The following is a 15,521-nucleotide window of genomic DNA, read 5'->3' on the forward strand; positions in this document are numbered from 1 at the left end:
CATCTCAAACAAACAAAAAGGAGGAAACAAAGGAAATGATGGATATAATGAGAAGGTAAGGTGCTAGGGAGACGTAACATATGGTAGAATACTTGTCAAGCATGATATAAACCTTGGGTTTGATATCCAGAATTGTCTAAATCTAAATGTAGTGGTATAGACTTAGAAACCAATTCCAGCATTTAGGAGGGAGGAGCAGAAAAACCAAGAGTTCAAGGGCAGACTTCACTACATGAGACCCTGTCTGAATAAATCAATAGCCAGGCATTGTGATACATACCTTTAATCCCAGCACTTGGGAGGCACAGGCAGGTATCAGCCTGGTCTACATAGTGGGTACCAGGGCAGCTAGAGCTACCTACTAAGATCCTGTTTCAAAGTAAATAACAAACAAACAAACAGAAATGGTGGGATAGGAGCTAGGTATGGTAACATACACCTGTAATCCCAGGACTTAGAAGGCTAAAACCGGAAGACTAGTTACAAGTTTGAAGCTAGCCTCAGCTACACAGTAAGGTCCAGGCCAGTCTAGGTTAAAGTGTGAAAGCCTTCCTACAGATTGGAGGAGACTGAGAAAATAGCTCAGTAAAATCATCTTTCTAAAACATAGTAGGGAAAATGGCTGGGGAGATGGCTAAGTGTGTAACAGTACTTGGTGTGCAAATATGAGAACCTGAATTAGAAAACCAGTAGTCATATTAAAAGCAAGCCATAGCCAGGCGGTGGTGGCGCACACCTTTAATCCCAGCACTCAGGAGGCAGAGGCAGGCGGATCTCTATGAGTTCGAGACCAGCCTGGTCTACAAGAGCTAGTTCCAGGACAGGCTCCAAAACCACAGAGAAACCCTGTCTCAAAAAACCAAAAAAAAAAAAAAAAAAAAAGCAAGCCATGACTTCATGTGCCTATAACATCAGCATCGGTATATCCCTGGAGTTCACTGGTTGGTCAGCCCAGTCAAAATGACAAGTTTCCATCTCAGTGACTTTGTCTGAAAGGCATAAAGTGGAAAGCAATAGAGCAAGGCACATGTACTCTTCCTGCCTCTGCATGTGTATGCATGGGCACGGGCTCCCCTGCACTTCCATGCACACAATGCACACATCACACACATACAAAAAGAAATGATGAAGATACCCTTTTAAGCCCAGCATGGTCATGACCCCAGCATTCACAGGGCTGAAGTCAGGAGACTGGCATAAATTTGAGGACAGCCTCAAACATATAGTGAGAACCAGGCTACCAAAGGAAGGGAGAGAAATAATAAGGAAAAAAATAAAAATGACCAATAGTCACATAAGGCTAGGAGGTCTACACAGTCATTATTGTTCACATAGGTCGATGCTCACGTGAATAGTCTTAAGGAATTCTTTGGTGGAAGGTAACTAACTGCACATAAATGACCCACTGTCGGGAGGGCTGCTTGATTGTTACTGGGTTTTCCCCAAACTGACTTCAGAAGCCATTGTCAAACCTGTAATTCCACCTGTCATACTTGAAAGGATAAGGCCAGAAAACGAATGAGTTTGAGGTCAGCCTGGGCTCCAGGAGACCCTGTCTCTGAAAAACAAACAAAGCCAAAGCACAGTGAGGTTATGGGAGTAAGAAGAAATGCTGGTGATCGGGGCCCAGCGTTTTCAAACCACGCTATTGCTTCTCTAGGAGCTTTCAGGAGTTCGGAAGGAACGGCACAAGCCTCCAGTTGAGCCGGCAGATTAGATCCTACCCGCAGATCCCATCTGATCTTCAGCTTCCATCTTCAATTTCTTCAAAAAACGAAGTGACAACAGAGTTTTAAGATGAACGCCAGAAGACATTACCAACCAGAACCCACGGCTCCAATACACTGCACTCACATTTACCAGGTGAGAGCCACACTGGGCAATACTGACAGAGTTAAGGATCAGATTTTTCAGTACCTCTTCAGTGTATGCTAGTCTTATGTCAACTTGACACAAGGCAGAGTAACCAGGGGGTAGGGAGCCTCAATTGAGAAAATGCCTCCATAACATTTGCTGTTGGGGAGCCTATAGGGCATTTTCTAGATTGGTGATTGATGGGGAAGGGTCCAGCCCATTGTGACTGGGGCCATCCCTGGGCTGGTGGTCTTGGGTTCTATAAGAAAGCAGGCTGAGCAAGCCATGAGGAACAAGCCAGTAAGCAGCACCCGTCCAAGGCCTCTGCACCTCCGCTCCTGTCTCCGGGTTCCTGCCCTGCTTGAGCTCCTGTCCTGACTTCCTTTGATGATGAACTGTGACATGGAAGGACAAGCTGAATAAACCCTTTCCTCCCCAAGTTACTTTGATTAGGTATTTAATCACAGCAATAGTAACCCTAAGGCACAGTCCTTTCCTACTCTGACATCATACTAACAAGTATTATTTTTTACTATCTATTCCATCGTAGTGATAAGGAGAAATCTTCTCACATAGAATTGCTAGGACTGTGAAGAGAAAAAGACACATCTCATCCAGACACGTGGGAGTGGTAAGAGATCCCAGAAGAGTTAACCTCTAATCTGGTTGAGCAGAAATGTCGTCACGTGGGGCAGGAAGTGCATGTGAGTGGGGTGTCCAGGTGGGCGAGAGGACATAATGCTCTCTATCGCTATGATGGAAGTAGAGGGGGCAAAGCTTATCGTTCCTATAGTAATAATAAGTATGACACGTGGAGGGTTCCATCGGGAAAGTAGCAGCAGCTGGTACTGAGAGACTTGAAATCTAAGTACTGAGGCTGCAACGGGGAAAGGTGAAGCATCCAGAAAGGACGTAGCACGTGGCAGGCTGGCATGCGTAGACAGCATTCACAAGACAAAGAGGGTAAGTGCAACAGTTGCAGGACAGGAAAAATGGAGCCAGATGGCAGGTTTCAGTTTAAACAATGCTCATTGAAGATGTTGCTCTGGTTCAGGGTATGGATGCCCAGCAGCCAGCTGTTCCTATTTCAGGTCATCCGTTTAAATAAATACATATTCCCAGAATTTCCCGTGCACCAGAGAAGCAGACAAGAACTTCAGGTTTGGCATAATTCAGAGGCTTCAAGAAAAGCATAGGGCCTGGAGGCACACAAGGCTTGGAGACGTTACGCTCCAACCTTGCCCACGTCAGCTGTTTGGTTTTCATTTTTTTCTGAGCCTCACAAATTTTCCATCTGAGAATAGGTGGTCATGGTGGCACATGATTGTAATTCCAGCACACTGAGTCTGAGACTTTTAGGCCGACCTAAGGTGTGCTAAACACTAAGATATTTTGTTTAAAAAAGTCTGAATAAAAATAACCTAAAGCCAGGCATGGAGGGTCATGCCTGTAAATCTATAACCCAGTTCTTAGGACGCTAAAGCATAATTCTATTGAATTTGAGCAGCCTGGATTATATACTGAGAACAGTGAGACCTTGTCTCCATAAACAAACAAAAATAAATGAATGAAATACATAAACACCAAAAATGAAATGAAATAGATATGGTTGGTAGTTTGTATCTAAAATCTCAGAACTTGGGAAGTAGAGGCAGGAGGATCAGGAATTCAAGGTCATTCTTGGCTAGATATCGCGTTTAAGGCCATCCTGGGCTAAATGAGACCCTGTCCCAAACTAACCACAAACAAATCATTTGTCTCTAGGTATTGTGTCTCAATTCTGGATTTTGTTCTGAAGAGGATATAGGTATAATTCAGTGGTAAATCATTTATTTTCCTGGGTTCTGATTTTTATTTCCATTATTGAAGTAAGGATGTGGGGCTGAAGAGATGGCTCAGTGGTTAAGAGCACAGGCTGCTCTTTGAGAAGAACAGAATCTGGTTTCCAGCACCTACATAGTAGCTCACAATCCTCTCCAACTTCAGTTCCAGGGGATCTGATGCCATCTTATGGCCTTCTTGGGCACCAAGCCTTCAGGCCATATACCAATACACATAATTTTTGTTTATCTCTCTCTCTCTCTCTCTCTCTCTCTCTCTCTCTCTCTCTCTCTCTTGAGACAGAGTTTGTCTGTGTAGCTTTGGAGCCTGTCCTGGAACTAGCTCTTGTAGACCACGCTGGCCTCGAACTCACAGAGATCCGCCTGCCTCTGCCTCCTGAGTGCTGGGATTAAAGGCGTGCGCAACCACTGCCCTACACAATTTTTTAAAGTAAACAAAGAAAGAGAGCACAGAAAATAAAGTTAATGCATAGGCTGGGGATGGAGCTGGAGTGGCAGAATGTTTGCTAACAATGCATAAAGCCCCATATTCAATGCTTCACATGGAATAAACCAGGAATGGTAGTGACACAGCTGTAAACTCTAGATTCAGGCAACAAAGCCAGGAGAATCAGAACTTCAAGATTATTTGCAGTTATAGCATAAGTCTTAGCCTGAACTCATGTACATAAAAATAAAAGTTAATGTAGAAAAGACTTCGGTGCAGTGCAGATATAGTATATATCCAATGGCCGTTTCCAGCGCTCTATTTGTTACTCCTGCTTCTACCTTTTTATTCTGCTTTACTGCATTACCTAGAAATGCTAAAAGCAGAATTAGATGGGCTGAGATCTGAGCTGAGCAGTGTGGCACACACTTGTAATCCTAACACTTGGGTGGTGGTGGCAGCAAGTTCTTGAGTTCAAAACCAGTCTTGGCTACAGCAAATTCAAAGGGCTGGGCTATATAAGACTCAGTCACAGCCGGGCGGTGGTGGCGCACACCTTTAATCCCAGCACTCGGGAGGCAGAGGCAGGCGGATCTCTGTGAGTTCGAGGCCAGCCTGGTCTACAAGAGCTAGTTCCAGGACAGGAACCAAAAAAAAAAAAAAAAGACTCAGTCTCTCAAAAATGTTTTTAAAAAGTTTCTACCCCTACAATTAAATCGCCTCTCAATTTCAGAGATGTTAACCACAGAATCAAAATGTTGATTTTAAAAGTTTTACAATAATCTGCTGAAACATATTGGTGTATACATTCACTGACTTGCAAAGACTCAGAAAGATTACATGCTCGCTTTCCTAAGTGCCCTGCAGCTTTGCCTCTGTCATTGTTGACTAATTTAGCCATGCCATAAGTATGCACATTCATTTTCCTGCCCACACACCCCTTCCACCAGCCTACTCTTTTATGGTACTCTAAAATTTACTACGTGATAAGAAATTATTCATGAATGTAGGTCGGGTGTGGTGGCATATAACTACAAGTCCACTATTCGGGTTTGGAGGCATTGTGGTTATACCTGCACAAATAAAGACAGATAATGGTCCAGCGTATGTCTCTAAGAAAATGAAACAGGAAATCTGAAGATCTGTTCTGCTGGGTAATGGCAAAGTCCATCAGCTGCTTTCTCTGTGTCCTGTTTCTGCTGGATTCTTTGGGCCTGTAAGCTGAAGACTGGAAGCCCATGGTACAGAACTTGAGTTCAGGCAGCGAGATGTCTCTGTCAATTCTAGAGTTTTGGAAGTTGCTTACAATGCACTTCCTGTTTACTTAAGTAATATTATATCCTTCTAGAGTCTTTCATGTAGTTGAAGAATAGATAGTTATAATTATAGTTTTCCTTCCTTAGTTATGATAAAAGATAAAGTAGATATAAATATTATAACTATAATTCTTGCTTAATACCTGTTTTGTTATATGTAATTTTACTATGTTAAAGTTAAAACCTTCCTTTTTATTTAAACAGAAAAGGGGGAATGGTGTGGGAAGTTTTTCTGTCTATGTGTTGCTTTTATTGGTTAATGAATAAACCTATTTCAACCAGTGGCTTAGAAGAGGGCAAGGCAGGAGTTCCAAGCAGATAGAGGAGAGAGTAGGCGGAGTCAAGCAGAAGCCATGTAGCCCCAACGGATGCAGACACCAGACAGAACCTTGCTAGTAAGCCACAGCTGCATAGCGATACACAGATTAATAGAAATGGGTTAATTTAAGATATAAGAGTGAGCCAGAAATATGCTTAAGTTATTGGCCAAAAAAAAAAATAAAAAAATAAAAAAAAAATTAAAAAAATAAATAAATAAAAAAAAGTTATTGGCCAAACAGTATTGCAAACAATAAAGTTTCTATGTGATTATTTTATGGTCTGGGCAGCCAGAAATGAACAAGCAGCCTCGGCCAACAGAGCAGGTGGATTAGCAGCTCAAGATCATCCTCAACTACATGGTCAGTTTGAGGCCAGCCTGTGTCAAAATAAAATACTAAATGGAATGAGAAAACCATTTTACATATTTACACAAACTTGGATGACCCAAAATAAAAATACTAGCCACAAATATATTACATTGCAAAACTGACAAGGAAAGGTCACAGAAATAGCATATAAATTAGGATCTCTCTCTCTCTCTCTCTCTCTCTCTCTCTCTCTCTCTCTCTCTCTCTCTCTCTCTCTCTCTCTTCCTGTCCTTAGTTCTTTTTTAGACAAAGTCTGGTTGCATAGCCCAAGCTGGCCTCCAACTTGCAATCCTTTTGCCTTGGTATCACAAGATTACAGACATATACCATCATATCATTTGCTACAAATGAAATTATAAGAGACTGGAGAGATGGCTCAGAGGTTAAGAGCACTGGCAGCTCTTCTAGAGGTTCTGAGTTCAGTTCCCAGAAACCACATGGTGGCTCACAACCATCTGTAATGAGATCTGGTGCCCTCTTCTGGCATGAAGGTGTACATGCAGGAGGAACATTGTATATACAATAAATAAATCTTAAAAAAAAAAAAAAAAAAAAAACCTGGGCAGTGGTAGTGCATGCCTTTAATCCCAGCACATGGGAGGCAGTGGCAGATGTATCTCTGTGAGTTCGAGACCAGCCTGATCTATAAGAGCTAGTTCCAGCACAGGCTACAACACCACAGGGAAAGTCTGTCAAAAAAAAAAAAAAAAAAAAGAAAGAAAGAAAGAAAGAAAGAAAGAAAGAAAGAAAGAAAGAAAGAAAGAAATTATAACAGTGAGAACTGTCATAAGGTACAGGCAGGCATTTGCTGCTATGCCAGGGGACCTGAGTTCAATTCCTGGGACTTACATTCTGGAAGGAAAGAACCAACCCTGCCAAGTTGTCCTCTGACCTTCACACACAAAGACATACCCCCACCAAATAAAATGTAATTTTAAAACATTTTGAATGAAATTGGGGCCTAGAGAGATGCCTCAATAACTAAGAGCACTTGGTCTCCAGCCATGAGAACCAGAGTTCTAATTCCAGTATTCACATGGGGTAACTCCAGCTCCACGTGATCTGTCATCTTCTTCTGGCCTCTATAGGCACCAGCACCCATGTGTTTATACACGCACACAGACACACATATACGGATACATGCATACAAAAGTAAAATAAAGTCTTAAAAAGAAAAACAGGAACTGGAGAAATGGTTTAGTGGTTAAGAGCACCTGCTCTTCTAGAGGGACAGAGTTCAAGTCCCAGCACCAACGATACACCAACTTTCCCTAACTCAGTTCCAGGGGATCTGATGTCCTCTTCTGACCTCTGTGGGAAGCAGGCATACATGTGGTACACAGACATACAGTACAGGCAAAACACCCATACGTGTAAAATAAAAACAAAGTATTTTTAAGTGAAACTATGCTGACACAATGGCTCAGGTGTAAAGGTCCATGCTGCTGGGCCTGACACCTGAGTTCAATCTTCAGGCCCCACATGATGAAACGAGGAGATGAACATTTGCAGGTGCACACATTCTCTCTCTCTCTCTCTCTCTCTCTCTCTCTCTCTCTCTCTGTGTGTGTGTGTGTGTGTAATAAAAGTGTAATGCAATTGTACGCTGGCTGTGGTAGTACACATCTGCAATCCTATCACCTGGGAAGTGGAGACAGGTGGATCAGGCGTCATCCTTGGCTACATACAAGTCTGAGGGCAGCCTGGGATACAGAATATCATCTGAAATAGCAACAACAAATGTGTAAAGCAAAGCCTATAGCTCTGCAGTATAGGTCCTATGTGGCATTTACAAGGCCAGTGCTTTGTCCCCAGTGCCACAAAAATTTTTATTTCAGCACATATGCAGATATCTAACATATAGCTAATAGCCAAATTTTAAATTTCCCAAGTTTCTCATTCCGTCAACACATCTCAGTCCCTGGATGCTCATGTTAATTCATGTGCTTGTTCATGTACAGTAAATAACTATTGTGTCCCTTTAGGGAAGAAAACAAGAGATGGCTCGGGCCTTCAAGTACAAAAATCGAAAGCTCTTAAAAGCTGGGCATGGAGGTTCATTCCGGTAATCTCAGCACTTAGGAAGGAGAAGCAGGAAGAAAGCCATATGTTTGTGGCCAGCCTAGGCTACACAATGAGTTCCACGCCAGCATGGGTTCCAGTGGTAAGACTGTCTTAAGAAAACAAAAACAGGGGGCTGGAGAGATGGCTCAGTGGTTAAGAGCACCGCCTGCTCTTCCAAAGGTCATGAGTTCAATTCCCAGTCAACCACATGGTGGCTCACAACCATCTGTAATGAGATCTGTGCTCTCTTCTGACTTGCAGGCAGAGTACTGAGAATACTGTATACATAATAAATAAATAAATAAATAAATAAGAAAAGACTTTAAAAAAAAAAAGAAAAGAAAACAAAAACAGATGTGTTGAATAAGAAGAAAAAAGAAAAAAAGGAAAAAAGAGAGGGGGGAGAGGGAGAGGGGAGGGAGGGAGGGAGGCGAAATCTGTCCGTAAGCTTTCTGAGATCTCTAAATCTCTAAGTATAAAGAGATAACTGGGGCCACGGCAATGTTTCCTGCCAAAGTAAGCAAAGAACTACAATTCCCGTCATTCTTCATATTCACTAGCTGTTGGAACAAAATGATTACACAACCATTATCCACGATGACACACCTGAGCCCTGCCCAGGGCCCACTGAACCTGACTCACCAAGTGATCATAACCCACAGTACTTATGCAAAGCAGTATTTATTCATGCATTGTGAAAGCAATTTGTAAGAATATATTTTTCTTGATGAACATTCACGTATGGCTATAATCTTATAAACTGGAAGTTGACTGGCTGGGTTCTTTCTGAATTTCTCTTCTCTAGTCTCCAGGTAATAGTTAGTATAAGCTGCCTCAGAGTGTAAAGAGACTTGGACTTGAATTCTTGTTCTACCAGTTATTATGTGACCTTGGGCCCCGATCCTCAAATCCTCAGCCGAGATCTCATCACCCAGGTAAGGTGGCTTCCCTGAGTCCTATCTAAATCCCATCAAATGACATGAGCCTAGGAAAGTCTTCAATGCTGTCTTGACATACTGCAAGTCCCAACATTCTCCAAACCTTTTTTGTAAACATTTGACTTAATGGAAAAAATTAAGTTACCAGGTAGAGAAGGAAGTTGACTGCCTAGACTGAAACTTTCTTTCTCACAAAGAAATTGCCCCTCCTTAAAACCTGTTACACTAATTCTCTTTCCAAGAAGTTCCTACTCTGCAGCCTGTGTGCCAACACAAGTTCACTTTCCTAGCAGACAAGCTGGAAATTTTCCTCTAGCACAAAACATCTGCGAAGGACCCCAAAACTTAATCCTTTGACAATCTGATAAAGAAATAAACATGGGGGTGGAAGGAATGGCTCGGTGGGTAAAGGTGTGTGTTACCAAACCCGATGACTTGACTTCAATTCTCCAGACCTATGAAGAGGAAACAAAGAAGTGGTTCTCAAGTCTGGTGGTGGTGGTGCAAGCCTTTAATCCCAGAACTATGGAGAATCTCTGAAGCCGAGGCCAGTCTGGTCTACAGAGAGAGGCCTGTATAGAAAAACCTATCTCAAAAAAAACAAAAAAAAACCATAAAACTAATATGGGGGCTGGAGAGATGGCTCAGTGGTTAAGAACACTGGTTGTTCTTCCAGAGGACCTGAGTTCAAGTCCCAGTACCCACGTGGCAACTCACAAATATCTTTAATTCCAGTTCCAGGGGACTTAAAACCCATGGCAAAATACCGATGTGAATAAAATAAAAATAAATAAGTTTTTCAAAAACAAACAAATAGGTCTGAAAAAGCATGGGATAAAACCGGACTCGCAGAACATAGCGGACAATGAGGACTACTGAGAACTCAAGAACAATGGCAATGGGTTTTTGATCCTACTGCACGTACTGGCTTTGTGGGAGCCTAGGCAGTTTGGATGCTCACCTTACTAGACCTGGATGGAGGTGGGTGGTCCTTGGTTTTCGCACAGGGCAGGGAACCCTGATTGCTCTTTGGGCTGATGAGGGAGGGGGACTTGATCAGGGGAGGGAGAGGGAAATGGGAGGCGGTGGCGGGGAGGAGGCAGAAATTTTTAATAAATAATAATAATAATAATAAAGAAAGCAGCCTAAGCTAAGGCCAAACTTTCATAATTAAAAAAAAACAAACAAATAAACAGCAAAGTAACTCACATAAGTTGTCCTCTGACTTTCCGTGAGAGATGGCTCAGTGGTTCAGAACACATGTTGCTCTTCTAGAGGACCCTGATTCAAGTCCTAGCACCCAGATAGTGGGTTACAACCAACTGTAACTCTGGTTTCAAGGGACTCATAACCTCTTGTGGCGTCCTTGGACACTGCATGCACACAATTTATACACTTATACATGCATGCAAGCAAAACACCTATACTTGAAAAATAATGTAAATAAAATGGAAGTTCTACTACTAAAATCAAAGAAATTAATCCAATCTGAATTGAGTTTTTTGTTTTGTTTTGTTTGCTTGGTATGGCAGCCCATCTGTAATCCAAACATCCGGAGGCAAAACAGGAGGATTACTGCAAGTTTGGCTATACTGCAGTCTAGGCTATAAAGTGAGACATGATCTTTGTCTCAAACCAGAGAGTGAGACAGAGAAAGTTTACACATTATTGACAAAGAAAAGAAAACCAGAATTAAAAGTCAGCTGATGTATTAAAGAAAAATAAAAATCTACATAACAGCCGGGAAGGCAATTGTATACCTGTAGGAAGGACAGCAAAATACGTTTATTTTCTACACTGACGACTGAAAATTTTTAAGTACTACAAGAATGAACAGGGCTTGTAAGGCGGCTTCTTTCAATATAGTAGGTATAGAATTAACAAAGGCAAAAAAAAAAAGAGCCATTGAGAGTAGTACAGAAAGAACCATCCAGGGTTGGGGTGAGGGACTCAGTGGTTTAGTGCTTATTTGGTATGTATGAGGCCCTGCCTGCATTTGATCTTCGGCACCACAAAAATAAATAAATAAACCTGTTTTAGTGGAAGAGAGAGCTGAGGTTCAGGGTTTGAGGAAAACAAAAGAGATGGATGGTTATTGAACTGCTATTTACAGGCCGAATAGAACCATATGGATCTGACATGGGCACAGAGGAAGGGGGATTCACATTGGATGAAAGAGCAGAAATAAAGATTTTGCTAATAGAAAAAGAAAAAAAGAGAGCTAAGGAGGTTATTGGCCTCCAATAACTTAAATATGCAAATTAAATCAAGACTAATGAGATTGTGTAAATATCTTTACCTTCCCGTGCTTCCTATAACAGTTCCTACACACTGCATCCTTATCTAAGAAGGTAAACCATTATCTTTGCCTCATGATTACAACGTGGAAGAGTAATATAGGAACAAGTCTGAGGAATCACCTTGTGACCAAAGCACTTATTCAGCAAGTCAACTCTATCTGTATTCCCCAGGAAATTTTTACAACCAAAGGAAACACTATCTTGCTAAACCATTCCCAAGGTTTCCAAGTAACCCACTTGGTCTTTCAAGCATTATTTCATAGTTGTTTCTTACGGAACAGATAATGTTACAGATTAACATTTGTTTTTAGTCATTTATTATTTATTTACTTTTGTTTCCTAAGACATGGTCTCACTATGTAGCTCAGGTTGACTTAGAACCAGGTAGCCCAGGGAATGCTCAATAATCCTACTGGCATTTACAAGTGGGCACCGCCAGGACCGGAGAGATGGCTTGGGGGTTCTTCCAGAAGACCCAACCTCCAGTTTCAAGCTCCTGTATCATGTAGCTCACAAATGCCTAGGACTCCAACTCCAAGGGTCTCATTGTCTTCCAAAGGGAAACACATACATGTGAATTATACACACACACACATAAAAATAAATCTAAAACAAAATAAAAAGTATAAGATACCACATCTGACTTTTAATTAACTTCTTCCCAGCAGGGAGTAATCTTCTGAAATTGAACATTATTATAGTGCTAATAGAGCACCTAATAACTGCAGTCAAATATTGTTTTCAGTACCAGGTATCTTGCTAGGGCCTTATATATTCTAGGTAGGTAGGTGCTCTACCAATGAGCAACATTCAGTATGAAACATAATTTTTGCTTGTTTGTTTTTGTTTTTGTTTTAATTTGTGGGTTTTTTTTTTTTTAGAAAGGGTTTCTCTGTAGCTTTGGAGCCTGTCCTGGAACTAGCTCTTGTAGACCAGGCTGGCCTCAAACTCACTGGGATTCACCTGCCTCTGCCTCCCGAGTGCTGAGATTAAAGGCTTGCGCCACCACAGCCCCTTGTTTGTTTTTATGTTTTTTTTTCAAGACAGGGTTTCTTTGTGTAGCACTGGCTGTCCTGGAAATCACTCCATAGACCATACTGGCCTTGAGCTCAAGAGAGCAATATAGCTCTCACCTTGGCCTAGTACAAATTGCCAGTGTGTTGCTCCCCCCCCCCAAAAAAAAAACCCTGCTTCAACCTGCCTGGCCTCTGTAGCCATTAGTGTGACAAATCTTTTAAAATTATTTTTATTCCATCTATTTCTTTGTGTGGTATGTGTGCATGCCACAGCATACACATGGAGGTGAGAGGACAACTTATGAGAGCTGTTTCTTAGTCCATGTAGGTCCCAGGGATCAAGATCAGATCATTAGGATTGGCAGTGGATGGGCAGCAAGCACCTTTATCTACCGAGCCATCTCTCCGGCCCTAAGTGTGACGATGCTCAAATGTGGCTTTAAAATTCAACCCACATGGCTGATGGTGGTGGCTTGTGCTTGTAATCGTAGTACTTATGAGGCTGAGGAAGAATGACTATGAGTTTCAGACTACCCTATGCTATGTGGTTCATGAACAGCCTGAGCTACACAGCATGATATTATCTCAAAATAATCAGTGCACAGAGAGATGGCTTAGCAACTGAGATAGTTGTTCTTCCAAAGGACCTTCGTTTGATTGCCAACACTCATGCGGCGATTGACAACTGTCTATATCTCAGGAGATCTGACACTCTCTTCTGGCCTCCTCAGGCACTAGGCACATACATGGCTCATAGACATACATGTGGACAGGATACCCACACACATAAAATAAATATTTTTAAAAAATCAGCCTAGTTATTCAGTCTACATGTTTTAATGGTCTTAATAAGCTTAGAAAATGATAATGATTTTGTAGGTTATATGTTAATCAAATCCCGTTATGCAGACTTTCTGATTTGTGATTCTGGATTATATAAACATTTATATGAATATAAGACAAAATGAAACCTACTTTATGCAATCAAAAGATTAAAAAATGCAGATGTGAAACAGAGGTTGGGTACTCGAATTAGGGTTAAGTCACTAAGCAAGATTTAAAATTGAAAGTGGACTGAAAGTTTCTCAGTTTAGAAAAAAAAAGACTTCTTATAATCACAACACAATGCAGTGTCAACTGAACAAAACACACAACATACATATTATACACACACACACATTTTATATATACAGGAAGAGCTGAGGGTGTAGCTTATGGTAGAGTGCCTGTCTACCATGCTACAGGCAAGGACATCAACCCCTAAGGGCACAAAGTAAGTAAATAATTGAGGAAAAATTATGTTTGATAAAGAAATAAAGGGGGTACTAAATCACTAAATATTTACATCAACTTTTCAGGTTAGTCAAATGTCCAGTGAAGCATGGCCTTTTCCCAACACTCTATTTACTTAAATTACTTTGAAATGATCTCACTGAACGGAGTGCTAGATCACTTCAAGAGCAAGTTTCCTAGCTTTGAGGGAGCAGTGGCCCATGCCTGGAATCCCAGCACTAGCCAGGCTGAGGCAGGAGGATCATGGGGTGCACAGGCAGACCCCATCCCAAAAACAAAAGCGAAAAGAAAAGCGAAAAGAAAGCTAACCTTCCTAACTGCAAAACTAATCAGCAGAGTGATACTTAAACAGCGCCTCTTTATGGTAAAACTCTAGTCATGCTTACTGAATGAACAGAATTACCCTGTCGCATCGCACAGTCAAGCAGAGTGGACAGTATTTGTTGGTAATGGGCAAAGTATCAGAATTGAAATTTTAAGCTCTAGAAACAAGAAAGATTACAGCAAAATAACTGCAATCTGTCTGTTTCCTAATTTGTTCTGCCACCCCCTCAGTAGTCTTTCCTCTGTGGGAGAGGATGACAATGCATCATCACGCTAATACTTTATTCGTTCTATCGCTCTAAAGGACGCTCTGTTGGGTTCCCACAGCCGTGACACAGCTTTCCCTCCATCCAAGGACGTCCTGCGCCTAGCAGGCCAAATGCTCCTGGGGAAGACCGCTGCAGTGTCAGTGTGACCACCTGTCCCCTACCGTACCCCGGTGGCTCTGTGCGGATGCTCTAAGAGTACTCTCCTTGGGAAAGAATCTCCCCATTGGTATGTGACTTGACTCCACCATCAAAACTGAGACTGCTCAACTCTGCTGCGGGGGTCTTGGGAGGCCAAGATCCCCCTCGGGCCAGGACTGGGCAATCCCAGCATGGTAGGTCCCCTCTTTGGCCTCCTTTCCTCGCCCCAGCAGCCGAGGGCCCAGGAGAGCAAGAGGCTCGGACTGAGAAAGCAACACCCCGCCTTTCCTCCTCCAACTAGCGTCCCAGTTCAGGGGTTGAGATGTCACCCCGGCTCACCAAGAAACGTGTTGAACTGGTACCCTGGTCCACTGCTCCCACCAATGGCCCCAAAACTGCTTTCTTCGCGGCTGCCATGGAAGTCAGTCAGCTTCAGGTCGGAGAGTTTAACACGGCCGGTCTCCGGGGTGACTGTGGAGGGCTGCGGAGGGCGGAGTAGGGAGAGCAGAGGGTGAAGCAGTGCGCTTCTGCTGGAGGCTCGCGCGGCTCCTAGGCAGCCCCTTTACCCGCGCCCGGCAGCGTCGCCCCGCCCCTCCGGCTCAGGCCCCGCCCCGGCCCGCATTCCCTGAGGCTTGGGGGGGGGGGTTGCAAAGGGGGCGCTGTCTTCCCGGACGGCCAATGAGGAACCACAGAAGGAGATCGGGCGGCAAGCCAGTCTAGGACAGTGAGACGTCAAAGGGGCGGGATCTGCTTTACGGCGGGGGCGGGGGTCCGCGCGGTGGGTCACATGGTTGTGGGCGGGAGAAGCGTCTGCTTTGAGCCCGGCTGAGCGAGGGCGGAGGCGGGCGTTGCCTATTGGCCGGGAGCACCCCCAGAACACTCCCAGCAGACGGGGCCCTGAGGCTGGTGCCGGCAGAAGCCACCCCAAGTGCAGAACCGCCTGTTCTTTCTCCAGTAGGCTGTGCAGATCGCGATCTGAGTCGCCTAGTTAAGACCCCGTCCTTTCTTTCCCGCGCTTCCCACGCCCCGCGCGCTCAGCTCCTGTTAATGAT

The 15,521-nt window shown here is 43.2% G+C and overlaps 1 protein-coding gene across 3 annotated transcripts in view; it reads right to left on the reverse strand.

Annotated features, from left to right (window-relative positions):
* Nucleotides 1–15,044, reverse strand: part of Gk (glycerol kinase) — an 80,579-nt gene extending 65,535 nt beyond the window's left edge. For all 3 annotated transcript variants that reach the window (XM_057759755.1, XM_057759756.1, XM_057759754.1), the window contains exon 1: nucleotides 14,809–15,044. In XM_057759755.1, the coding sequence (XP_057615738.1) occupies nucleotides 14,809–14,886 (78 nt within the window). In that variant the 5' untranslated portion in view covers nucleotides 14,887–15,044. The remainder of the gene's footprint in view (nucleotides 1–14,808) is intronic.
* Nucleotides 15,045–15,521: the final 477 nt, after the last annotated feature.

The sequence above is a fragment of the Chionomys nivalis genome, chromosome X (genome assembly GCF_950005125.1).
Source record: "Chionomys nivalis chromosome X, mChiNiv1.1, whole genome shotgun sequence".
NCBI lineage: Eukaryota > Metazoa > Chordata > Mammalia > Rodentia > Cricetidae > Chionomys > Chionomys nivalis.